Source organism: Aegilops tauschii, chromosome 7, assembly GCF_002575655.3.
Source record: "Aegilops tauschii subsp. strangulata cultivar AL8/78 chromosome 7, Aet v6.0, whole genome shotgun sequence".
In the NCBI taxonomy this organism is placed as follows: Eukaryota; Viridiplantae; Streptophyta; class Magnoliopsida; order Poales; family Poaceae; genus Aegilops; species Aegilops tauschii.
Genome location: NC_053041.3, coordinates 64,029,957 through 64,056,247, shown reverse-complemented (window position 1 = coordinate 64,056,247; position 26,291 = coordinate 64,029,957). Strand labels below are relative to the sequence as shown.

At 44.6% G+C, this 26,291-nt stretch overlaps 2 protein-coding genes and 2 pseudogenes across 2 annotated transcripts; all 4 read left to right on the top strand.

Annotated features, from left to right (window-relative positions):
* Positions 1–4,639: 4,639 nt before the first annotated feature.
* Positions 4,640–11,302, top strand: LOC109750502 (ubiquitin-like modifier-activating enzyme 5). Its single transcript, XM_020309463.3, has 14 exons — positions 4,640–4,845; positions 4,935–5,006; positions 5,107–5,220; positions 6,131–6,259; positions 6,433–6,501; positions 7,240–7,386; positions 7,543–7,579; positions 8,301–8,383; positions 8,595–8,669; positions 9,095–9,169; positions 9,404–9,490; positions 9,585–9,700; positions 10,696–10,748; positions 10,832–11,302. Exons 1-14 carry the CDS (start codon positions 4,768–4,770, stop codon positions 10,972–10,974), a joined length of 1,278 nt encoding a protein of 425 aa, XP_020165052.1. The 5' UTR covers positions 4,640–4,767; the 3' UTR covers positions 10,975–11,302.
* Positions 11,303–14,337: 3,035 nt separating this feature from the next.
* On the top strand, positions 14,338–15,589 carry LOC109750506 (uncharacterized). Its single transcript, XM_020309465.4, has one exon. It carries the CDS (start codon positions 14,403–14,405, stop codon positions 15,159–15,161), a length of 759 nt encoding a protein of 252 aa, XP_020165054.1. The 5' UTR covers positions 14,338–14,402; the 3' UTR covers positions 15,162–15,589.
* Positions 15,590–18,989: 3,400 nt separating this feature from the next.
* LOC109750497 (ATP-dependent 6-phosphofructokinase 6-like) lies at positions 18,990–23,847 on the top strand (annotated as a pseudogene).
* A 553-nt stretch (positions 23,848–24,400) lies between these two features.
* LOC120970052 (U4 spliceosomal RNA) lies at positions 24,401–24,551 on the top strand (annotated as a pseudogene).
* Positions 24,552–26,291: the final 1,740 nt, after the last annotated feature.

Genomic DNA, 26,291 nt, shown 5'->3' with positions numbered 1-26,291 from the left:
CCATATAGAGACGATCAACAAAGGGTCCATGAACGAGCGATCAACATATTCCACCATGGTGGACGCACACAAAGGACTAGCTTCACTAATGTAGGTCCTTACGAAGTAGATGATCTTCAAGCCCTTGCAAACTTCTAGGGTTCTTCATTTGAAAATTCCCAAGCACCCAACAGATCTGGGAGGGACACACCCTCCAAAAGTAACAAGATAGATGTTGCTTGTGATGAAACCCTTGTTATCTTCAACACTCCAACTCTCTCAAGATTTGGCTATTGGATTTGAAGGAGTGGAAAGAAAGAGGGGATTAGGTCCCAAAGGATTGGCTTGGATGGTTGGAGTAAAAAGCCATTTGAAATATGCACAATGAGGGTGGGTCTCTCTCAGAACATGGAAATGGAGTTTGCTTCGAGTGAACTGATGCGATAGTGGGGCTATAAATAGGATGCACATCTCGGAAGCTCCAACGTGATCGGCTCGAAAGCTCCAACGTGAACAAAGGTAGAAACTTCCATACAACTCGCACGGTCTGATCAGAAAGCATTTGGAAGCTCCGAGGCGTACATGATACGTCTCCAACGTATCTATAATTTTTGATTGTTCCATGCTATTATATATTCTGTTTTGGATGTTTAATGGGCTTATTTATACACTTTTATATTATTTTTGGGACTAACCTATTAACCGGAGGCCCATCCCAAATTGCTGTTTTTTTGCCTATTTTAGTGTTTCGCAGAAAAAGAATATCAAACGGAGTCCAAACGGAATGAAACCTTCGGGAACGTGATTTTCGGAACAAACGTGACCCAGAGGACTTGGAGTGGACGTCAAGCAATAGACGAGGAGGCCACGAGGTAGGGGGCGCGCCCACCCCCACCAGGCACGCCCTCCACCCTCGTGGGCCCCTCGTGGCTCCACGGACCTACTTCTTCCTCCTATATATACCTACGTACCCCCAAACCATCAGAGGCATCCACGAAAACCTAATTCCACCGCCGCAACCTTCTGTACTCGTGAGATCCCATTCTTAGGGCCTTTTCCGGCGTCCTACCGGAGGGGGCATTGATCACGGAGGGCTTATACATCAACACCATAGCCTCTCCGATGATGTGTGAGTAGTTTACCTCAGACCTTCGGGTCCATAGTTATTAGCTAGATGGCTTCTTCTCTCTCTTTGGATCTCAATACAAAGTTCTCCTCGATTCTCTTGGAGATCTATTCGATGTAATCTTCTTATGCGGTGTGTTTGTCGAGATCCGATGAATTGTGGGTTTATGGTCAAGATTATCTATGAACAATATTTGAATCTTCTCTGAATTCTTTTATGTATGATTGGTTATCTTTGCAAGTCTCTTCGAATTATCAGTTTGGTTTGGCCTACTAGATTGATCTTTCTTGCCATGGGAGAAGTGCTTAGCTTTGGGTTCAATCTTGCGGTGCTCGATCCCAGTGACAGTAGGGGAAACGACACGTATTGTATTGTTGCCATCGAGGATAAAAAGATGGGGTTTATATCATATTGCATGAGTTTATCCCTCTACATCATGTCATCTTGCTTAAAGCGTTACTCCGTTCTTATGAACTTAATACTCTAGATGCATGCTGGATAGCGGTCGATGTGTGGAGTAATAGTAGTAGATGCAGAATCGTTTCGGTCTACTTGTCACGGACGTGATGCCTATATACATGATCATGCCTAGATATTCTCATAACTATGCTCAATTCTATCAATTGCTCGACAGTAATTTGTTCACCCACCGTAATACTTATGCTATCTTGAGAGAAGCCACTAGTGAAACCTATGGCCCCCGGGTCTATTTTCCATCATATTAATCTCCCGTTATTTCCATTACTGTTTACTTGCTTTCTTTACTTTTACTTTTTATCATAAAAATACCAAAAAAATTATCTTATCATCTCTATCAGATCTCACTCTCGTAAGTGACCGTGAAGGGATTGATAACCCCTTTATCACGTTGGTTGCAAGGTTCTTATTTGTTTGTGTAGGTGTGTGGGACTCGAGCGTAGTCTCCTACTGGATTGATACCTTGGTTCTCAAAAACTGAGGGAAATACTTACGCTACTTTACTGCATCACCCTTTCCTCTTCAAGGAAAACCAACGCAGTGCTCAAGAGGTAGCAATACACTTGGGGTAGTGACACACTCTTTGTTATCGCTTAAAAATTCCTACTGTTTGCTTCAGAAGTTCTGACATGGAAATAGAAGGTTTGCCAGATGCTTCGGTGATTCTGAGTGTAATGCTTGGATGCTCTGAATGGGTAGGTTTTGTGCAATGACTATATCTTGTGAATGGTTCGACGATTCCGACTCAAAGCTCATAAGCTCCAAACTGAATAGCACTGGGTAGATATAGTGGAGTCTTTCGAGGGATATTGAGGAGTTTGGCATTTGATCTTTAAGCACATGGAGCAAGAAGCTCATCACGTTATCCTCATCCCCTTTGATGGTATCGACATACCTATGAACTCAAATGTTCTCGAATCGCTAAATGAAACAGAGGAATCCCCCGGCTTGTCCAACGCCTGATCTTAATGCAATTTGTAGGGTTCGCCTTCTATTTCTTTGCTGCACCCACAATGAACAATTCATGAATCACGAAATAAACTTGTAGGAGGTATTAGTTCCTTAAGATATGTTGACATAATTAACAAAATCCACCTAGGAAATTAGATGCACTTTCATGGAGACGATATAAGTAGTTGTGATCGAGTATTTGGGATCGTGATTTCGGAAATAAATAAATAAATAATAGCCATTTTTACATACACAAAACATCACGTTTTCCCGAACCAAGTTGTGTATATTCATAGACTATTTACAGCACCCAAACAAGATTTTTATTCTTGTTAGGTAGTTTTTTTAGGTTTATAGAGATCCGGTCTTACATATTTCACACATCCAAAACAACCCCTTGGCTTCTTGAAAAGGCTGCTTAGTCATTTGTTATAGATATCTTTATTATGAAGGTACACATGAATGTTTTAACCATCCGAGTTAAGTATCTAAAGTTTTATGTTCATTACGACTGCATCGAGCTATTGTCAAAATTATGAATTAGAGATGCTAGACCATTGCATTTTTTTCGAGGGAAAGTACTTCTATTAACATGCAATATTTGCAGGTATATAGCGTTTATTAAGAATGTAAACTTTTTGATCTGAAAGTTGTTTGGTCGCCTTACATACAAATCTGAATTCGCATTTGTTTACCATCTTCCTATACTTAATAGCCACTCCTATGAAATTCCATTTCTCATCTAAGATGAAACATATCTAAACATTCTATTTGGCGCTTTGATCACTTAAAAGATTATGTTTGAATGATGTCAAAGTTGCTAGAAGACGAAGTGCTGAGATAGTCATATGTATGACTCTATAACTCTGTATAAAAATGAATCATAAAAAGTAATAGATTCTTCAAAACTTAAATATAAGATCTAGGTAACTGACCCATGTGAATCCTTCATGCGTTTCATCATCCCACCCCCTCATGAGTCATGCAAACCTTGGCGTATCATGGCAACAAGTGTTTTCTCCATAGCCAAGCATGGACTTTACTAACTAGATCACACTAAACTAAACAATTTTGCTACATCGAGTTACTTTTCTTAATCACCTATGTGGTTCTTATAATATGTATGTCTTTAAGTATAATTTTCTATTTTTAACATGCATATATAGATAACTAGCACGACCAGTGTTAAATTGATTTTATGGTTGCGTTCGAAGATTTGTTTCTCTCGTTGCAATGCAGGTGCAGATGCCTTGTACGAAGAAAATGGAGAAATAATTCATATCACCTCTCTTATCATTACACTTCCAATATTCTTCATCCATTTGTCAAAATCTGATACCTCACGTTTTAGTAATTCACAAATTTGCAAACGAATGTACTACCTTTGTAAACTAATATAAGAATGTTTAGATCACTAAATACGAAGGGAGTATTTGTTACCATCAGTTGTGTTTCTTGTTGATTGGATGTACTTCTGCTTACCCGCTAGCATGTTGATTTTCAGAGGCAAATAGCAGAATTACCAGGATCATCTTATGAAGTCTAATACAGAAGCAACTCTTATGGAAGCAGAAAGGACTCGTATATGTACCGTAGCCCATAGCAACACACGAGTATTTTATTAGGAACAATAATATATAAATATAAATACAATTATTAATAACATGTACTCCCTCTATTCCTAATGTAGCGTGTATATGTTTTTTCAAAAGTCAAAATTTGTAAACTTTGACCAAGAAAATTATTTATATCTATATAGTACTCCCTCTGTAAACTAATATATGAGCGTTTAGTTCACTAAAATACAGAGGGAGTACTAAATATATAAAATATGAAATTATATCTTGTAATAAATGTAATGATATACCCTTGTCACTCTAGATATAAATGTTCTTTGTCTAAACACTTGGTCAAAATTTGTGACGTTTGACTCTTGAAAAATTTATATGCACTACATTATGAAACGGAGGAGTATTAATAAATATATTTATTAAAAAATATATTTATATTTATTCATACTAGTATTATAGGTGGATGATAATAAATGTAGTAACTTTTTAGAATATTTATTTGAAAACTTCCAAATATGTTTTTCTTTCCACGGCGTTTTTATCGTGGTTTCCACCAAATACTCTGCCGTCGGCTCGTCGCCCCCGCGCTCCACTCGTCACACTCCGATCCAGACAGCCGCTGCCAGCACTCGAACGGATCCACCCGGCCGGCCGGCGGCGACCATGGAGGAGGAGCTGCACGCGCTGCTCCGCGACCTCGACGCGCTCAAGCAGCTCCCCGACCCCGCCTCCATCGACCGGGTAAGCCGCCGTCCGCTCCCTCCCTCCCCAGATCTCGATCCCTTCCTCCGGTCACTGCCCCCACACACCTTCCTCTCCCCTGTTGGCAGATGCGAGATCGCGTGGTGAAGATGATGGGCCCGTCCGGCGCAGCTGCCGCCGCCACCCGGTCGAAGATCAAGGTACGATCCGATGATGGCTTGCCAGGCTTCTAGGTGGCGAATTGGATTTGCATATTTGTGGAATTGACTGTGGCTTGCGGATTGGGGTTGCGTGGCGCAGGACATGAGCGCGGAGGTGGTGGACAGCAACCCCTACAGCAGGCTCATGGCGCTGCAGCGGATGGGGATCGTCGACAACTACGAGCGCATCCGCGACTACTCCGTCGCCATTGTGGTGAGCGTCTTTCGCTCTCATCTGGCTTTGAGGCGTTACTTAGAAAGCAATTCGAGTTGGCAATTGGCATCGAGCAGACCTGTGAACTTTCCCTCTCTGAGTAGAGGATGATGTTAGTTGGTATACTATGAAGTTCTCGGATGGAAATCATGGATCAAGCAAATATGTTGTGGGCTAGGGTAGTGAGTAGATGAGTACTCTTCACTTGTGTCTTTGCATACTAGGCTTTCCTCAATGAAATATCGTGGTTAACAACATGTACTCAACCCCACGGGAGTTTGATGTCGATGCAGTAATAGCCACATTAGATCTTTCAGATTGTTCTAGAAAAATTGTCTTATGCAAGGTTCAAGGCAGAACATACTTGTTTGGTGAAGATATTGGGTGAAGCCCAGTTCTGATGAAATTACCAATTTGCAAGATCAAATCGGTAGTCACGGAGCTAAATATAATTAGAGATATACAATATGCAACTTAGCTTTTGTCCGCCAAACATATGTCTGCAGTTGGTTGTCTGTGCAAGCCTATCTGAAGAGAAGGTGGTAGTATACGGGTATTTTTTTTAGGGTTATAGTATATGGGTATTGACGTTCCTATTAAGGAAAATGTACAGCAAATGTATGTTTTGAACAGCTGCTGTTTTTCATCTAATGCTAACTTCTAGTAATTTAATTGAATTTCATGACACACAATTGTTTGTTTGGTTTCACACATGCCATTTCTGCACAAAATTACGATCCTACTAGACTAATACATGGTTTTTTTTAGTTATATGGAACAAGTTAACAACAGAAATAAAATGATTTACTTGAGCAGAACATTTCTTTGCTGAAGATCAAACATTTCTTAGTTTACCAGATCAAACTTTGGACTTTTTAATGTTCTTGATACATTAGTACATGCTCCACAGGGTGTAGGTGGCGTTGGTAGTGTCGCTGCTGAGATGCTCACTAGATGTGGAATTGGACGCCTCTTGTTATATGACTATGACACGGTTGAGTTGGCTAACATGAATAGGCTGTTCTTCCGCCCAGACCAGGTAAGCTTCCAGGGAGATGTTTATCTGCTCTCTCCTTTCTTAATATACATAGTGCAAGTTTATTTTCTGAAACACTATTTACACTCTTTTAGTGAATTGAATAATGAATATACCTACTACTCTCCAAGAGCATAACGTTGGCCATACTAATAACAGTATCCTTGTGCTGTTAGGTTGGAATGACCAAGACTGATGCTGCTGTGCAGACACTTAGCGAAATAAATCCTGATGTCGTATTGGAGGTGAGAACTGTGCCCATTGGTGACAGTCATTTATGTGCCTGCCCTTCCCTTCTTCAGCAAATTGATCCTTTCATCAGATTCATGACACAACAAGTTTTCATTGAAGAGAAAAAAATGTAGGTCTTATGTTTTTTAGGATAAAAACTTTTCTTTACCCTATACCTCGTATCCATAGAATTTGTTTGACCCAAGAGAATTTGCCATTGATATAGTGGATCATATCTTCTAATTCACTATGCTCCTTAATTTTAGAGGCCTCCCATTGAATTGAGGTGCTTAATTTTGAATCTGGTTTACAATTTTGACCGGGTCAACGATTTCTCAAGGAGCTCTCTCATTTAATTGAGGTGTTCAATTTCAGATTTGATTCATGATTTGACTGGGTCAATGATTTCTCAAATTAATCGGCATCAACCAGTCTATAAAAACACATCAGTCTCGTGCACCCTCTCACCACCTGGAAAAAGAAGCGCCAACATGTGACACTGTAGCACCCATACAGTATGTGCAACCACCAGCGCAAGCAACCTCCCCACATAATCACACCACCAAAAAAGCCCACCAAAACACAATATTATGAAAAAAGAAAACACACTCCATCATCTTCGCCACACGCCAAATCAAATAACAATTTTTTTTATGAAATCCCAACAACACCAACGGCGCGGTGAAGCGTGCCCAACCCTTCTTCCAACAGGTTTGTTGTGTAAACTGACATCATTTGTTTTCTTCCAACAGAGTTATTCACTGAATATCACTACAGTGAAAGGATTTGAAACATTTTTGGGAAGTCTCAAAGCCAGGAGCTCTAATGGGCGCAGCACTGGAGTTGATCTTGTTTTGAGCTGTGTTGATAACTATGAAGCTCGTATGGTTGTCAATCAGGTGAAAACTAGTGAACATCATACTTGCATGATTTTGTGTAGCACTTCATCAATCCTCTCAACATTCTCATTCTCTATGGCTTGTTAACTTTGCATGTGTAGCTCTGCATTTCTGTGATTCAGTGGTGCATTATTTGTTTTTATACTTGCTTTTCAGGCTTGCAATGAGCTTCGCCAAACATGGATGGAATCTGGTACGCCCAAAACTTGCATTTAATTATTGTTATGCCCTATTGAGAACATATTTACTGCTTTTTGGATGCCGCTCATATTATCCGCACTTATATCTTCATGCCAATTGTTCTGTCTCGTTGTATCCTGATGTACATAGAAATTTTATCGTCCACCTTGCCTTTAAAAGTTGCTATACATCCCCTTATACCTGTATATGCATTGGATAAACTCATCCGCAATATATTATTACTGTAATTCCTGGTTATGAATTAATCCATAGGTGTTGTTCAAGAGTTTAATCGAATACAAATCTTTTTGCGAGAACATGGTGGCCCCTATGGCACCCAAGAATCTGGCAGGAACTCTGATCAAAACAGTTCAATCTGTACATGAATAGGGGAAAGAATCTTGTGTTCCTGTGACATTATTCTTTTACAGTTCTACTGTAGTACTTGCTAGATTTATTATGAGGCTGCTCAAGCTAGATGTATTTGATTGATTCAGAAAATAGCACAGAGCATGCTACTGAACTAGGCGAGGTTATGTTTCGTAAATGTGTACCCTAGGTTCCATACTTGCATTTCGTGGAAATACACCACATTCTTAGATCCTATTGCAGCACCAAAGAATAGATGCTTAGTTGTTACCTACATATTTTCACCTTCATTTCATGCTAATTCTCTTCATTTATAATAATCTCATCAATGTGAAATGCACTTGACATGAGAACTTATGCATCAGGTGTGTCTGAAGATGCTGTTTCTGGTCATATACAGCTATTGGTTCCTGGTGAAACTGCATGCTTTGCATGTGCTCCTCCATTGGTACTTTCTGTTCTATGTCTCTCAGATTTTGTACTCTTCACGCTGTACCTTAATAGTGTGCTATTATGCTTTTGATTTTAGTTTCTGCCTTTTTTTATTCTTCACAGTTGATCTAATTTAGTTGAGGACTTGAGATGTCCCTTTGCATTTCCTGTATTTGTATTTAATCTGTTTATATTTTGTAACTTGTTTGTGGTACTTATGTGTAAAGGTTGTAGCATCAGGAGTGGACGAGCGTACACTTAAGCGAGATGGTGTTTGTGCTGCCTCTTTGCCAACTACAATGGTGAGTCCTTTACTTCGTTCACTTTTGTTTTTTGCTTTGTTGTTTTCTCACCCGGCAACAATTTGCTCAAAGCTGTGGAAGCTTGGTTCTGATTAGTCACATTTTTCTTCCTGTTTAGCAGCTATAAATGGGACACTGGGAGTGTTACTAATTTGGTTTTGGACTTGTTTAAATATACTTATCTACTGTACTGTTGACTTTCAGCTTATGTTAGTCGACTTTTGTTTAAAGAGATTTCTTGTTTCAATTGGATCTATGCATTGCTGGACATAACTGCAATGCAGTGCACCATGCATTTAACGACTTAGTACTACCATCCCAAAGTGACAATGCATTCTAGTCACTCCTGTCTCAAAGTTAACCAAAACCATTCTGAACATTTTTCATGTCCCATTTGTTGTGGCTGATGAACATGTTCTTTGCAGGGTGTTGTTGCTGGACTCCTGGTCCAGAATTCTCTGAAATATCTGTTGAAGTTTGGACAAGTTTCCCCTTACTTGGTAATTGCTTCAATCGAGTTGTTGTGATGCTGCGAACGCTGTTGGCATGTTTTAAATGACATAGTTAGGCTCTGTATTTTTGGAAGGAAATGGTCGCAAAGCATTAGTATCATTTTTGTTCCTGTAGGTTGAAAGGTTTCCCCATTGTGGCACATGTTTATCCAACATATTCATCTCAAAATTCTGAACATTTTGTAATTATCATATTTTTGCGACGCCCTCCTATTTTTGCAGGGATATAATTCACTTAAGGATTTTTTCCCAACAATGGAAATGAGACCAAATCCACAATGTTCAAACCCAGCATGTCTTGAGAGACAGGTGCTTATTTTCACCCTTGCTTCCTTTTGGTACTCTTTGCTAGTTACAATTGTGACTGTTTCCTAATGGCATCCTGGTGTTCATCATGTTGTAGAAAGAATATATGCAATCAAAACCTGCTAGAGATGCAGCAGCAAAGGCTAAGATGGAAGCCGAAGCATCCGCAGCAATTGAATACCCGGTTCACATGGATAACGAGTGGAACATTAGGTACATCATTCCACATGACTATCATGCTTTGTTACATTAAACTTTGTTTTGCCCCCTATTCTGATTGAATCCGTTCACAGATATTAACACACAGCAGATTTTGCTACGATGACCTAAAAACAGCTCCAGCAGATTACCTATCCCTAAAACTGCCACGAAATAACCTTGCATTGATTGATTATTGATCAACTAATGTGGTCCCTTTGATTGAATGTTGTCATATCCTCTGAATTTCAGATTCCCACCCAAGTTAGATTAGAAACTTAGACATGGAATTTCTCGGTGTAAATTAGGTGTGCTATCTCCTGCCAATGCTACAGATCTACAGATTGGTGCTATGATTTTCAGCAGCTTTTCCACAGCTGACAGCTGCTTATTTGAAAGCCACAGCCCAACCAAACACCCCCTAACCTAGTTGTTCTGTTCAGTGTTGTTATCCATAGTTCTATACCAAATGAGCTAGATTGGATGTGTTCTAAAATGTTCTCAACCCTGTATTGAACTACTATGTTTGTTCATGTAGATCTTCAGAACTACCCAGCTATTATTTGTAGTTTGATGCTTGCTGTATTTTCATGATTTTGCTTTTCTATGTACATAATACAAGGACTCCTTTATATACTTCCAGAGTATGCACTCCCACATTCAGTATGCCTCTTAAATGAATATATTATACCTCTGTCATTCTCGATATACCCTACTAAGATACCTCAATACAAGTATTACGAAAAAAAACATCACCAGGGCCTCTAGTTTTTGCAATATACCATTTTTATGTACAAATATGCAATATACGCAAACTATGCAAAATGTAATTGCTAATGAAGTGTATTAAGATGGTAGAGGTATGGTCGATTTATCTAAATGGTATATGAGGAATGGGAGTACGTACATACTCCCCAGGAGTATAGAATTATTTTCCTGGTGAACTGAATGAATATCCATCGCAGAAGTTGCTCGGAGTTTCTTACTTGCAGTGTTTTCCCCTTCTGCAGTGTTCTTGATGATAGTGACACAGCAACGTCAAGCGTTCAAAGGGCTGCAACAGGTAAAATCAAATTCTAAGAACGAAGGATTATTTCCTTATTTACCACTCCTGATGTGTTTTACCTCGTTTGAAAATCTATACAGACATCCTTCCAGAAGGCCTTGTCCGTGAACTTCCAGATGAAGATACCTACGTGGAACCACCTGCTGCACCAGCCAGCTGTGGTGCCATCGATGACGATCTCGAGGAGCTCCAGCGGCAACTCGACGCCCTAAACTCATCTTGACCTCGCGCAGATCTGGCTCAAACAGTGCATTGGAAAACCAAACCAGATGCCATTGTTTGCGTCCCTTCTGACAGAGTTAGCCATTTCAGTTGATATAGCCTCTGCTTGTTCTAATCGAGCGGAGAAATGTTAGCTGCATTTTCTAGTCATGCAATTTTGGATCGGGTGATTTAGATTTTAAGAGGCGGGTGTTGATGAGAGTTCCGCTATAGACAGAGGTTGAATAGAACTTATGAACCGTGACAGCATATACTGTAAAACCTGTACTGAACTTTCTGTAAGATGTGTGCCTACCGACAAAATCATAGATACCGTGTTTTACCAAGAATGTACATCGCCCCATCGCCTGGTGATTGGATGACGGTGCTAGGGGTATGCTCCAGAGGTAAGCTCCTCCTGGCGGCGATCTGCACCACCGTGGTGATCTCCACAGCAAAGAGCTGCTGAACTGGGCCACGACAGCCACCCACACCGACCCTGTCCTGTGCTTTTTAGAGTTGCCGGATGCCGTGACCCCACGTTGCGCCCGCAAGCCGTGCTTCGGCACTTGTGGTCTCCCCCAACCTTTGTCGGCTATTTGTGATGCCGCCACCGAGATGCCTTGTTGACCCCCTTCATCGGCTATTTGTGATGCCACCACTGAGATGCCCTGTTGACCCATTATATCACCTTCACCGTGAAGGTGATTCGCCTTCGTCCGGCTTCTCCTCCTTTGACGCAAGCTGCACTGCCCCATGCTCGAGCTCTGCTTGCCCTCTGGCCAGGTCTCTCCATGCACCAATGCGGGCACCCCTCTTCCGCCGTGACATGTAATTTTTTTTGTTCTCATTTTCAACCATTTTCGTGTTATAAATTAGCTATGATTTTGTGATGAATTATGTGAGGATTTAAAGTTTAGCCTCTCATGATCCTTCAAATCAAGCGTCTCGAGGTTGAGCCTCTCATCATGCTTCAAAAGCTCTCTACGATCAACGATGTGAGTTTGATGTTTTAAGTTAGTTTTTCAAGCTCACTAGTCAAATTCTCATTTTTTGCTCATTGCCTTGATAAGCAACTTCTCTTCTTCCTCACACATGTTAACTCAATCTATTCAAAAAGTGCATCTATTGGATGCCCCTATTAGGCTTTGGTGATTAATGATGTCATCCAATTTACATATGACTAACGTTTTATCAAGTTCTATTTCAGAAAATAGGCCTCATGAGTTGAGTGGATAATAAATGTGGCCACTACCTCCAATTTCTCAAGATGATGTCTACCTCAAGCTTGTAGAATGTAATTTATAGGCTTTTGTTGAATCCAAGATTTACATTGAGTTTAGGACAACCATACTATCAAAATGAGCACAAGCAAAGGCAAAAGTACTTTGGTTTGAACTCCAAGATAGAATCCTTAACCAAAGTTTCCAAAAGAATCCACTTTAGCTGCTATACTTCTATGCTTTCCCTAAGCCACGGCGCCACCGTGTTTTTTACTCAGCTATACCGATCCCATATAGTGATAACTTTTTTTTGCGGGGCCATATAGTGAGAACTAAAGCTTCCCAACAAACCCATTTCTCCCGGTGTCAGAATTGTCGCTCATTTTTGTTCTGGCACTACCGAGCCATGTTTTCTTTGAAACCCTCACTGCTAGCTCCAGCACGTGCGTGCATAACTATTCTTCCAGCACCGAGCCCTTTTTCGCGGAAAGGATCAGATCTGTTATAAAAATTTATCGGAAGTACAAAACATCTCAAACATAATAATAATTACATCAAGATTCCGAGACCACCGAACGGCCAATACTGCCGTCAGAATGAGCTGCTGACACGCCGTTGTCTCTTCTCCTGTCGGAGCCGGCTTGACCTTCTTGATGGCAGTCTAGAAGTCTTCGCGCACGTGCCCCAAAGGACCATCGCCTTGGAACCATAGTTGTCATCGTCGATAGTGGTGGAGCCAGGAATTAAAGATTAGGGGGGCCAAATGACACAAACTTTGGATTACAGGGGCCAAACTACACTAATGCATGTATTATTCTCTAAATTCTGCACTGTTCATTGCTATATTAGTACCAAATCAGTGATGTTAGGGGGGGCCAGGGCCCCTGCTGATCCCCCTGTCTCCGCCACTGGTCATTGAACCCTTGCATAGATCTGAAGTATTTGACACCAAATCTCGTCACATGATGAAAAACCCTAACCTTACCTTCCCAAGGACATGGCATGAATCTACGCTGAAGCTCCGTCGACTACGTCCAAACGGACGAACTCGAGGAGAATCAAAGCCCGAAAGATAAACTCGAAGAAAAAGTGCCACCATCCACCCGAGGGCCGCATCTGCTATGACTAAAAAAAACCTAACATAAATTACTAACCGGAGCGGAGACACTGAGATTCTCCTCCTCACCAAGTCGCTAGTCAGTTTTCACTTAACCATGAACTTCAACTTGCTGTTCAAACAACGAGAAACGCAGGTCTGGACGCAGCGGCAGCTGCACGCGCGGCATCAATGGCGCGAGGACCATCACGATTCGCACCAAGCTGACATGCTTCCTAGAGTATAGTCGTGCGGTGGATGCCGTTTTGCCGGCTAATCTGCAAAAATCGGTCCGCAAAACAACCCATAAGGAGGCGACGGGACCATGGAGGAAGGGGGGATAGCACAGACCAGCGTGGGCAACCGGCAAGAACATTGCCGCAGAGTTTTACTAACCGGTCACCCAACGCCGGTGTCGTCGCCCCGGGAATCGCCATGAGTAGATTCAGACGGAACTTGAGCGCCTTCCTTTTCGGTTCTTGGTCTGTCGAGTGTGAGAGGTGGGTCGCAAGCACACGCAACCAAGCCTACGTCGTCCAGGACACTCTACCCAAAAACGGGAGCCAGGTCCCACGTGGTAAAAAATGTCAATGCCGCTGCATGGCTGGCCCTTTGCTTCTGATGCGTACCGCGCCGTACGAGCCACAGAGCACACGTGGCCACGGTATCGAGGTGTATATGGCGATGTATACATTCGTTGTGACTTTTCCACTTATTCCATGCGCGCATCACCTGGACGCAGCGGGCGGCTGGATATCTGTGTCGAGATGCCGCTGCGTCCAGGACGGCCGCACTCTTCAAACAACGGCATAAATCGACCGATGCATCGACAACATTTTCCCCTTGCACAGTCCCACACGTTTCCCATCCATCCTTTGCCCCCTCCCCCAAAACTCTGCAACATTTCGGAACCTCCCGGACCAAACACTCGTCCTAAGTTCCTAACCACGGTAGCTGAACAAACGAGTGCTACTACGCTTGCAGATCACACCGCGGAAGCCTATCTACTCGGAACAAACTCCACAGTCCACACCCACCTCGCGCATCATCAGCGGCATAAATACCTCTCCGAAGCTTGGGATCGTGTGTAGAGTGCGCACGCACAGGGTGATAGCTAGCCACGCCGCGGAAATGGGAAGGCCGGAGCACGACGGGGCTGCGTCGCCGTTCGGGTTCGGCACGTCCCCGCCTCTCTCCGGCGCGTCGTCCCCATCGCCGCTGCTGCCGGCACCCAACCACGGCACGACGAGGTTCGGAGGAAGGAGGAGGAACGCCGTCGTCAGGCTGATCTGCTCGCCCTTCGCCGCCGTCTTCGGGACCGCGTGCTCCGCCGGTGCAGCTGCACACGACGTCGACCGGGCGACGAGAAGGCCGAGCCTCGAGGAGCTTCTCAGGATGGAAGCGTCGTCGTCGGATCTCCTCGACGTCAAGCAACCCAAGGAGCCTGCCGAGATGGTCGACACGTACGACGACGACGACGACGAAGACTCCTGGAAGCAGAGCGCCATCGTGGTGTTCGATCTAGGCAAGGACGGCGACAAGAGCCGCCCGATCATCGATGACGAGAAGATCGACGCGCCACTGGCCGTCTCAGAAGATCCGCACGGCGCCATTACCTGCCCCGGCGACGAGAAGGAGCCCGAGGAGGAGCTCGACGCCGGCGGTGGCGGCGGCGCCATGCTGTCCCCGAAGGCGCTGGTGAACGTGGAGAGGCTGGTGGTCGTCCTGGCGTCGCTGGGGGCGCGCTCCAGGGCCCTGAAGGGCTCGTACGGCAGGCTGGCAGCCGGTCGCCGTGTCGATGATGGCAAGGCGGAGCTGTTCTACGACCGGCCGATCCCGCTGGGGCGGAGGTGCCGGGTGCAGCACCTGGAGGAGTCCCCTTACCTGTGAATGTGACTGCTTCGTTGAGGTGGCAGCGGTGGTGCTTTCGCTGTCGAGTTGTGTGTATGTGGAAGTGGAATTGTGGATGACCTACTTAAACAAACTTGGGTTGGAAAGGAGAAAGATGATGATGTTCACTGTCAGGTACGTTGAGGCCGGGAAATGCTACACTTACGGACTGTTTTGGCACCGAAGGAGTTACGGACTGAAGTGTAAATCTATGATTGGTTAGTGATGGAGCCCACAACAAAATTCAAGGGAGGTGACTGGTGAGATTAATAAGGAGCAGACACGTTAGCCCGTAACCTCCATCCCGTGGCCTATGCCCCGTAAGTGTAGGATTATTTGGTTGAGGCCCCGCTTAGTCGGCCATTCTGGCCCCGATTACCGACGTAAAAAGCGGCCTCGAATATTTGAAATCAGGAGATAAAGAAAATTTGCACGGATCCTCATCGACTGAGGACATGAACTATGGGAGCATCACCCCGGTGTGGTTTCAGCCTCCACCTAAGAAAAAAGTTAATGAGGCCACTGAATGAACATCTCACACGGTCACACCCATCAGAAGTAGCAGCTCTTCTAGTGGTCCGCCTATCTTTCTCCGTCACTACTTTTTACTCCATGGCTCGTTCATCCATTTGTTTGAGCATCTCCAACAGGCGCCGAACGCGCCGCGCGCAAAAAACTGCTTTGCCGCGCGCCCATCGCTTGGTTTGGCGCGGCGCGCAGCGCTGGCTCCAGCAGCCGCGCTAAAATGCAGCGCGCGCGCCGCTCCAGCAGCGCGCAAAAAATGCAGCGCGCGTGACTCACCGGGGCATTGCATATATGGCATTTTGAACACAAAATGAAGTTGAAACATTCAAAATGCAATGAACATGACATATAAAATTTCACACAAACAAGTTGATGAAGAAAAGTTCATGCCCACAAGTTCATCCAACCAAGTTCAAAATGCAAATCAAGTTCAATACACAAATGAAAGACACATCATTCCTCGTCCTCGTCTTCGTCCTCGTCCTCATCTTCGGAAGACGATTCTTCCGCCTCCGAAGATGAATCTTCCTCCCTCTCCTCATCGCGCACCGCATCACGTGAACCTCCGACGGTGTTGGCAAGATCTTCAACGGCATCTTCATGGGAATGTGTGCGAGGAGGCACATCGAAAGACATTCCGCCCATGACGGCCGGAGGTGCACCCATTCCTCATGCCTTGTTTTTCTTCGCCGATGTCTTGCCCTTCTTTGGCCGCTCCGCATTGGGGAGCTTTGAGGAGGGGGCGGCGGCTCGGGCCGGCGCCGGCGCGACGCCACCCGCCGCCGAGGTCATCCGCGGAGGCATGAAGAGGCCGCGCGCGAGGCCGATGGTCGGAGGAGCTCCGGCGGAGGCGAGGCCAACGCCACCCGGGCTAGGGTTTGCGGCGGCGGCGGCAGCGGTGGAGTGGTCGCGGCTATAGGATGGGGTGAGCGGGGTGCCGGCGCGTGCGTCCATGGGGTGCAGTTCGCCGGCGCCGGCGCGCGCGGGGCGTAGGAGGCGGAGAAGAGAGAGTGCAGCGCGAGCGCTTGAGTGTGCCGCGCGCGGAAGCGGGCGCCCCAAATACACCGCGCGAGATAGCGAATCCGACCGCGCGCCCAACTCCTTATACCGCGCGCGCGGTTATTGCGCGCCCGCTGGAGCCACCCGCCGGGTTGCGCGCTAAACTGGCTAAATTTACGGCGCGACGCTTGTTTAGCGCGCCTGTTGGAGATGCTCTTAGAGTTCTCTCTCCTTCAGTCCATCCTTTCCTTTTGCTTTTTTCAATGAGGAAGCAGGCTCCTCCGCAAGATCCCATCTGGCTCTGCAAGTGAGGGCCTTTTTTTCTTTTCTCCTCCACGGCAGCCGCTCGTCCGACGTGGATCCGTGGGGCAGCGGTCCACCCTGGAGCGATGGCCATGCCCTGAGAGACTTCGTACGCTGGCTTCCACACGACGTCGCACACCTGAGATCAATCTTTGATGCACTCCGCGTTTGACATGTGGTCGATGGAGAGGGGACCGTGCTGACATTTTTTTTTCTATATGCTCCATCTCGCGGATCATAACCGTGCTCTGCCAGAGCATGGGTGTGCTATGCTTCATAGTGAAGCACATCCGTGCTCTCAGACGAAGTATATCATGGTGTACATATATGCTTCACTTTTTTTTCTTTTGGGAGAACTTCCATACTTCACGCGTGGAGCACACACACTTCGTGGTAAAGCACACTTGTGCTTCACCTTTGGGAGCACATTTATGCTTCACCTTTTTTTCTCCTTTTTCGATCACACACCACACTTGTGCTTCACTTTTTTTTATCCCTTATCGATCACGCTCGTGCTCTACCCGCTGTAGCACATCTACACTTCGCGGTGGAGCACAACTCTTTTTTCCTTTTCAGTTGCACGTGCTTCACCATGGGGGAGCATGTACTTCTCAACAAAGCACACCTACACTTTGTGGAAATCACACTTGTGCTCCACCCGCACGCCTGCGCTTCGCGTGGAGCGCACCTGTGCTGTGTCACGACACTAGGAAACGACACATGGCGCGCTCTCATGTGCCCCGCACTCTATAAGTGACCTATACAGTACGGTTCCAAGGGTACCCTCTAAGAGCATCTCCAACAGATGGTGTAAAATTGATGTCATAAAATGGTTGTATGATAGGCGAGAGAAAATTTTCTGTTGTAATAAATGCTCTAAAATGGTGCCCCCAAAATTAAGCTTGCGTGCCCTCATAAGGTGCCAATGGTGGGGAGGCTGATCTGACGGTTGTTGGGGGACACCGAGCTCAATTCCAGCCGAGATAGCTCGCAGGGACGCCTAGGAATGGCGTCAGGAGGGCCAAGGGCCCCGAGTGGATCCCGGGGTGTGACCAACTTTGGTGGTGCCGCACAACCCAAGCGTCAAACAGAGCCACGGCTCGGCGGTGGCCGCGCCGATTGATTTAGTGTCCCCCGTCCTCTAATCGACCTCATTAGCGACGGAGTGGCGGCGGCGATTATCCGTCAACAAGAATCAGCCGGAATCAGCGTGGGACGGCGACAACCCAATGGCGTGGAAGTTTCAACGGAGTGGTTGTGGTTTGCGCGGTAGCGTTTCATGTTTCCGTTTTTTGTTTACTTTGTGTATTACTCCCTCCGTCCCATAATATAAGAGCGTTTTTGACAGTAGTAGTGTCAAAAACGCTCTTATATTATGGGACGGAGGGAGTAGCTTTGTCTGAAGTCAAACTATATTAACTTTGACCAAAAATTTAAAAAAATATTCGTAACATATACAATATCAAATCAATGCCATCAGATTCTTCATCGAATATATTTTCATATTATATAAATTTGTTACTGTAAATGTCTATAAATTTGATTGAATTTTATAAAGTTTGTCTTTAGTCAAAGTAAATATGTAGAGCGGATAAACATGGAGGGAGTATGCACATATTCGTAGTCCCGACCAGACATGAAGATGGAGGAGGACGTGGAATGTGAGCTCCTCCGTTCGTACGTGTGCCATCTTATTCGTGAAAAATGAACAGAAAGGAGATGCCGCCGATCATCACGGGGAAGAAGATGAAGAAGAAAAGACGATTGTCTTTTTTTTTTGAGGGGAAGAAAAGACGATTGTCGGTCTACGTGCGTCGGCAGGTTGCAGACAAGCGGCAGACGAATCCCGGCTGGAACCTATCCGACCGGGCCCACCCACCCGCGGCCTGGCCCCACCAACAAGTGTCACTCCACCGGTCCACCCCTCGTCCTCCAATGCTTTGCCCTGCGCCGTACTCTTCGGCCGTTTCCCCATCTCCCTATAGAACCAGAACCAGTCTCGCCTCTCCTCCCTAGCCCCCTCCCGTCGCCGTCAACCCTCCGTCGTCCGTCGCCACGCGCCACCGTCGCCGTCGCCGTCGCCGCCCCGCCACAAAGCAGCCCCAATCCGAACACAATGGAGCTCTCCCCCGCGGCCGCTTTCCCCCATGCCGTCGTCGCCGACCGACGCCGCCACCACTGATCCCCACCCGACCCCCGACCCCGACCCCGGCCGGCCCAGCAACGCCCCCGCCCCAATCGCCGTCCCCAGCCCGCGGGAACCTCTGCACCGGCACCTGCACCACCTGCTCGACCGCCGCGCGGGAGGCCCAGAGGGCGACGCCCGCGATGGACGGGACTCCGCCGCCCAAGCCCGAGGCGAAGCTGGCGGCCGGCGAGGCCGGGTACGTCCTCGAGGACGTGCCGCACGTCTCCGACTACCTCCCCGATCTCCCGGTGAGTCGCCCGCCCCGCCCTGGCCGTCCCGCGAGGAGTGTGTGTGTTCCTGCGTGCGTGGATCGATCCGGGGGTCGGACCGGTCGCCGCCGCGCTGGATCGCTGGCATGTGGAGGTTGGAGCAGTTGGCCAAGCGGCAGAACGTGGAATCTCATCCAGATTCTCCGCGATCTAAAGCTGTTGCTACTACCTTTTGTCATTAAATACTGCACTACCTTTTGTTGGTTAGTTCTATTTGCGTCATGGCGTGGGCGCTTTTGGGGATTGGAACAGCGATGGCCATTGAAAGTGGTCGCCCAACTTATTACCTTTTTCCTCTTTGGTTTATTTCTAATATAAGGGAGCCTATTTCTAATCTAATTCTGTGATGAACTTTTAGTTATTCTGTGATAAATTACAAGTACTAAGACTGGGGAAAATGTGGAATCCACAGCTCTGACTTTGAGCTGAATATACGAAACTTTTTACCTTGTGATCATGGTGACCATTCTGTTGTTTGATTTGACAGACCTACCCAAACCCCCTGCAAGATAACACGGCGTACTCGGTTGTCAAGTATGACTGAACTTTCTCCTGACTGGCTTTACTCATGGCTTTTCTTTGCACATTGTTACTCACTGCAAGATAAAATATGTTGGTTGCAGGCAGTACTTCGTTGACCCGGATGACACTGTCTGCCAGAAGGTGAATTCTTGAGAGATTCGCCGTGAACTCGTGTTTCCTTTCTGTCAACAAAATGACAAGTGCACACTCTGTTCCCAAATATAGGACGTCTTATATTTAGGAACAGAGGTAGTACTTTAGATTAGAGAGTCTTCATTTTGATTCAGTGTCTTGCACGCCTCAATGCAGATTGTTGTTCACAAGGATGGCCCAAGAGGGAACCACTTCCGACGTGCTGGACCTCGCCAAAGGGTATATCACACCTTGTTTATGCTGCATATTGACGACAAAGAGAAGGAATTTTCGCTAACCTCGTTTTTTGTCTCCATCAGGTCTATTTTGAACCTGACGAGGTCCATGCTTGCATTGTCACCTGTGGAGGACTCTGCCCAGGACTTAATACTGTTATTAGGGAAATTGTATGCGGCTTATCTGACATGTACGGTGTCACCAAGATACTTGGGATTCAGGTAAGTCGCTGCTCAATTACATTGCATCACAAAATTCAATACCAAGAGGCTATTTCCCCCCTGGACTCTATTGCTTCTTTCCGTATCGTATCCTGGGATAACTGGTATACACTTTCATTATTTCTGTTACAACTGTCCAGTCACATCAACCTGACATCCAGGAAGATGCATCATGCAAAAGCCAAGTATGGATAATGGATATCTGCTCCAGTTTGAGAATTAAATAATCAGACCTAGTGCCGGAAAAAAATCTACCAAATTTGTCGCGTTGATTATGCTGTACATCTATAGCAGATTCTTTTCACTTACAAACTGGATTACAGCAAGTTTTTTATGTGTGGGATTTGGAATCATAGGAAAAACAATGACAATGGCCTGGCAAGAAACTGAGGTATCGATATTACATTGGCTCTCTCTCTTATAATTTTATGATTATTTTTGTGTAGGGTGGGTATAGAGGTTTCTACGCTCGCAACACCATCGACTTGACTCCAAAGAGTGTAAATGACATTCACAAAAGGGGCGGAACTATTCTTGGCTCGTCACGAGGAGGCCATGACACCATGAAGATTGTTGATAGCATTCAGTACCGTGGTATAAATCAGGTGAAGTAAAGAAACACCATTTATACTATTTTTACTTCTTTGTCTTTTAGGATCACTTTGTTCTCCCTTGCATTATGAAAGTTATTTCAAACCTAGACATCGTAAGCTTGTGCATTCGTTTCACTCTCTCGGTTTTTTGTCCAGGTGTATGTTATTGGTGGTGATGGTAGTCAAAGGGGTGCAGGAGTGATTTTTGAAGTAAGCTCAACTATAAACCAGAAGAAAGCTCTCTTTAAGCTGATTGAATTAGAGCTCTTACTCTCAACATTTTGTCGGTTATAACGTCATTTATAACTTATAATCTGAATCAAATGGTATATTGATATTAAATCAACTGTATATTGTTACATTTGTTTGCTGATATTAAATCAACCGTACATTTTTTTTGCTGAAACAAGTTTTAAGTGTACTGTTTACATGAATCTTAACGCAGGAGGTTAGAAAGCGTGGTCTCAAAGTTGCTGTTGCTGGCATTCCTAAGACTATTGATAACGACATCCCAGTAATACTCTGCTCCATGTTACAATGATATTATGTTGAAAATACATTCTTCCCTTTTTGTATCCCTGAATGGATTGGTACCCTTGTTTCAGGTAATTGATAAGTCATTTGGTTTCGACAGTGCAGTTGAGGAAGCTCAACGTGCCATAAATGCCGCTCATGTAGAAGCTGGAAGTGCTGATAATGGAATTGGACTTGTAAAGCTAATGGGTCGATACAGTGGTAAGTTTATAGTAGCCAACTGTATACTTGGACACAGTATGATATGTTATTAGCCAATTTGTGGCACATTTAGCTGAAAAAGTTACCCTGTTAATATATTTTCTTAAATGAGCATGTTTAAAGAAATTCCTGTGCTTCTTTTAGAACTCTTAGATATATTGTTGTTAACTTGTTATTAACAGTTTCCTGTGAAGTTGTACTAGTATTACTTATTGATGTTATCTACTGCTCTAAGGAAATCTAAACCAAATTTGTTTGGTTTTGTTGTTAATTTATATGTGAATTGGAATTTTAGATGCATGTCTTGTGCTGCTACAGCTAATTGTTGCGTGTAACTTTCTGTGTTGTTGCAAGTAAAACACATGGCAGTAGCTGACATATGTAACCTTATCGGGTTGTGGGTGTTCTGCATACACCCACATTCTTTTGGATAGCATTTGGCTTGTTCCCCTTGTTTGTGAATGCGACACTTCAAACTTTTAAAACCGAACATACCTATGTGCTGTAGCAACTTTGAGAGTCTATACCATAATTTTGATCCAGTACTATTTTTATTGATGCAGGTTTCATCGCACATTATGCCACCCTAGCAAGCAGAGATGTGGTATGTTAACTTCTCCAGCAAATGGAAACTTTGAATTGTACCTTCACACTCAAGATGAGGGCTTAATTTATGTCAACTGAACTAACACACATTTTGTCATTTTCTGTGTATCAGGATTGTTGCTTAATTCCGGAGTCACCTTTCTATCTGGAAGGTGAAGGTGGACTCTTCAAATATATAGAAAAGCGGCTGAAGGAGAATGGCCATATGGTCATTGTCGTTGCGGAGGGTGCAGGACAGAAACTTATTGCTGAAAACATGAAGGAAATGGGGCAAGATGCTTCTGGCAATGCACTGCTTCTTGATGTTGGTCTTTGGTTGTCTCAGAAGATAAATGTGAGACTCTTGGAAATTCGCTTTGCATGTTCCATATGTCTACTGTGTGGTTTGACATTTCACTTTTTTTAGTTCCTTTCTGCGCTGGCTGACACCGTTTTGTTCTATTTTTTATTTTGCAAATTCAGGAGCATTTCAAGAAAAACAAGACAACCATAAATCTGAAGTACATAGGTCAGTGGTCAGTTGTTTCTCTAACTTTCTCGGTCTGACAGTAAGTTGGTCCTTAATTTCTGACAACCATGCCTTTTGCAGATCCTACATACATGATTCGCGCCATTCCTAGCAACGCATCGGATAATGTTTATTGCACATTGCTGGCTCACAGTGTGGTCCACGGAGCCATGGCTGGATACACCGGTTTTACGGTTGGCCAAGTAAACGGTCGGCATTGCTACATCCCCTTCTACGTAAGCACCTCATTCAGAATCACAATGTTAGATCTAAAACTGTTCCAGTGCCCTCCATAACTGATTCGATTCCTTGCTTGACTCGCTGACTCCAGAGGATCACGGAGAAGCAGAACAAGGTCTCGATAACGGACAGGATGTGGGCAAGGCTTCTCTCCTCTACCAACCAGCCAAGCTTCCTCAGCAAGCAAGACGTTGACGATGCCAAGGTCGAGGACGAGAGGACGGCCAAGCTCTTGGACGGCTCGCCTTCCAACCCCAAGGTCGAAGATAAAGTTGCGTCTTCCAACTCCAACGGTGTGAAGTGAGGCCGCCAAGCCTGCTGATAGCTATGTACGCATCGATTAGTACCTGTCAGCGTTATTTGTTGGTTCATCCAATCGCCAAGTCATACTTTAGTTAGTTCTTCTTCCAGTCGAAATTTCAGTGGTAAATAAATATGCACAGTTGGCTGGACTTTCCAGATACTTGTTTGTGTCGCACAGGGTTCGGTTTCTCGATTTCGACCAGTTACCGGTAGGGTCTGGTCGGTATTTTTTACGGGTTTAAAACTCCACCATTCATGGAAACTTGACCAGGCAAATATTATGTCAACTTTGGATTTCTTTGTGATATGAGTGGCATTATTCTGTTCATTTATGTCAAAAGACGGTGCTCCCTTTGTTGCTGTTTATAATAAGTAAAACACAAATAATAATTCTCCTGCAAAAAATTAACAATATATTAAGGTCATTATTTATACAAGGCAGAATAAATGCACTTAAACATGCGATGAACAGATGGAACATGTAAAGGTAGAGTTGCATATAGTATAATTTTGATTTTTTTTTTGTAAAGCGAAGCGAAAAGCAAAGCGTTGGCAAGGACCCTCCTCGTACGCAGACTATTCCTTCCTTTTTTTCTGAGCGATACGATTCCTTTCAATTTTTTTTGAGAGAATAGGATTCCTTTCATAGAATCTTCTAATCGGACCATCATGGGCCGAAGCTCTCCCGTGCAGTGCAATAGAAAGAGACTCGAGTAGAGAAGCGGCCCAGGCGAGGATGGCCGTCGGTGATGTATGCTGGTTGATGCTGCCTGTCTGATTAGTCCCACCTCGCTCAGGGAGGGAGGTGGCAGGGCTGGACCTTCATATAAAAGGGGTCGTGGGCGAACGGGAGAAGGCATCTTTGCGCTTGGGGCAATGACGCAGCTAGTGAGGTAATACCGAGGCGCGTCAATTGCTGGTTGAAAACTATTTCCAAACCCCCTCTTTGGTCCTCATGGGTCATTGAGAATTTCTGAAAGGGCTCCCTCTCCTTGGAGAGGGCAAGGCCCTACAAATTCAATCTCAAAATTTGGATCCTTGGCTGAATAGATGCTTTTAATCTTTCACTTGCAGAAATTTGTTTTGTTTTAATTTATTTCTTTTGCAGCTTATATGATCCGTATTTGTTCAGGTCAAGATGCACATACACTTCAACGTTTTTAACCATCACACACACATGGGCTCTCGTTTGGAGAGCCGATATATCAGTTTGGTTGCTCACTTTCTAACAACCATATCCAACAAATTAGTTAGCTCCATTGCTGAACTTGGCCTAGCTAACATCAAACATGAGTGAGAACCAAACTGAATAAGAATACGGATTGCCTGTCATTCTTCTTTCGGAGGACTATCCCAGAGTTAAACAGAAGAAAAATCCAAGCGTGTGTCTAAATAAGTAGAAAACTACAAGCAAAATAGTGAAAATTAGCTCGACAGGAGTGCTAGATAGTTTGATCAGATTTGACGTGCACCATTCCGATCTGTATTTCGCAAGAGAAATATCAAGTCTTTATTCTTCTTGTTGGTCTGGATTACAGATCACTTACAGGAAGGTTTCTGTGTTACTTTCTAAATGGAAAATTCTCCTAAATGGAGATCCCAAAGCTCACCTGGAAAGACTGATAGGAGATTTGAAACACACTGCTAGGAGACTCCAGTGCTTCTCTGGTCGAATCCTGGCTGATTATGTGCTCTTCCAGTGATGCCATTCGTCCTGACGGTGACGCTTCTGATTCTGGTGTGCTATGTCCTCGGCGGCATGGAAATGTCTCTGGGATCTGGATAACGCTAGCTTGGCGCTGAGGCTTCACTCCAAGAAGAAGAGGCGGAGCGGGCGGTGGTAGTTCTACCGTGTCATTAGTTCTGTGTGTTTGAGCCTCTGGTGTTGTCCAAGACGTGTCTTGAATGTTTGTTGTCATGGGGTGCTTTCGTTGCTTGCATTACTTCGTATAAGACTTGGCTGTTCAAGCTAAAGAACTGTCTCCCTTTCGATGAGCATGCATACAGCAGGCTTCGCTTACTACAATCCTGATGTATGGCGTGATTTCTTTACTGGATTTGGGGCAAGGCCCTTTTGCTATAAGAAATGATCAAATGTTTATGTGCACAATCGTCACTTAACCCAGACTTAAGATTTGCCATATCTCTTTTGAGACCACAAAGTTGAAACCAAGAAACATTTTATAGTGTTCCTGATGTTTCCAAACATTTTCAACAAAACAGCGACTTATAAGCGTTTTAACTCCAAATGCATTTTTGCAGAACAATGTTATACAATACCCACGAGCTACAACTGAATGAATTGCTGCTCTACCTGAAAGCTCTATGGTGTGGAAGAGACATCATCCATCTAAGTAAACATAAGACTATCCACAGTGGGAGTAACATAGGTAGTAACATCACACATATCTAGATAAAATAGATGATGTGGCAAGCAATAAATGAAGAAAGAGAGACATGTAGTAACATAGTTAATTACCACTAGTATGAGTAACATCACACATATCAAGGCAAGATGAGTCTATAGCATAATAAATGAAGTATTGCATGTTACCACACATATGTTACTCCCACTATAGAGGTAGTAACATAGAGTAGTAACATGCCATGTTACTACTCTATGTTACTACCCATTGTGGCTAGTCTAAAACTACTACTTTACAGACCAGAGTTCCAAAAAACTACGGTTTTTAATTTTTCTCAGATAACTACCAAATGGGTGGTCGGCTTTTCAAAAAACTCAAATTGC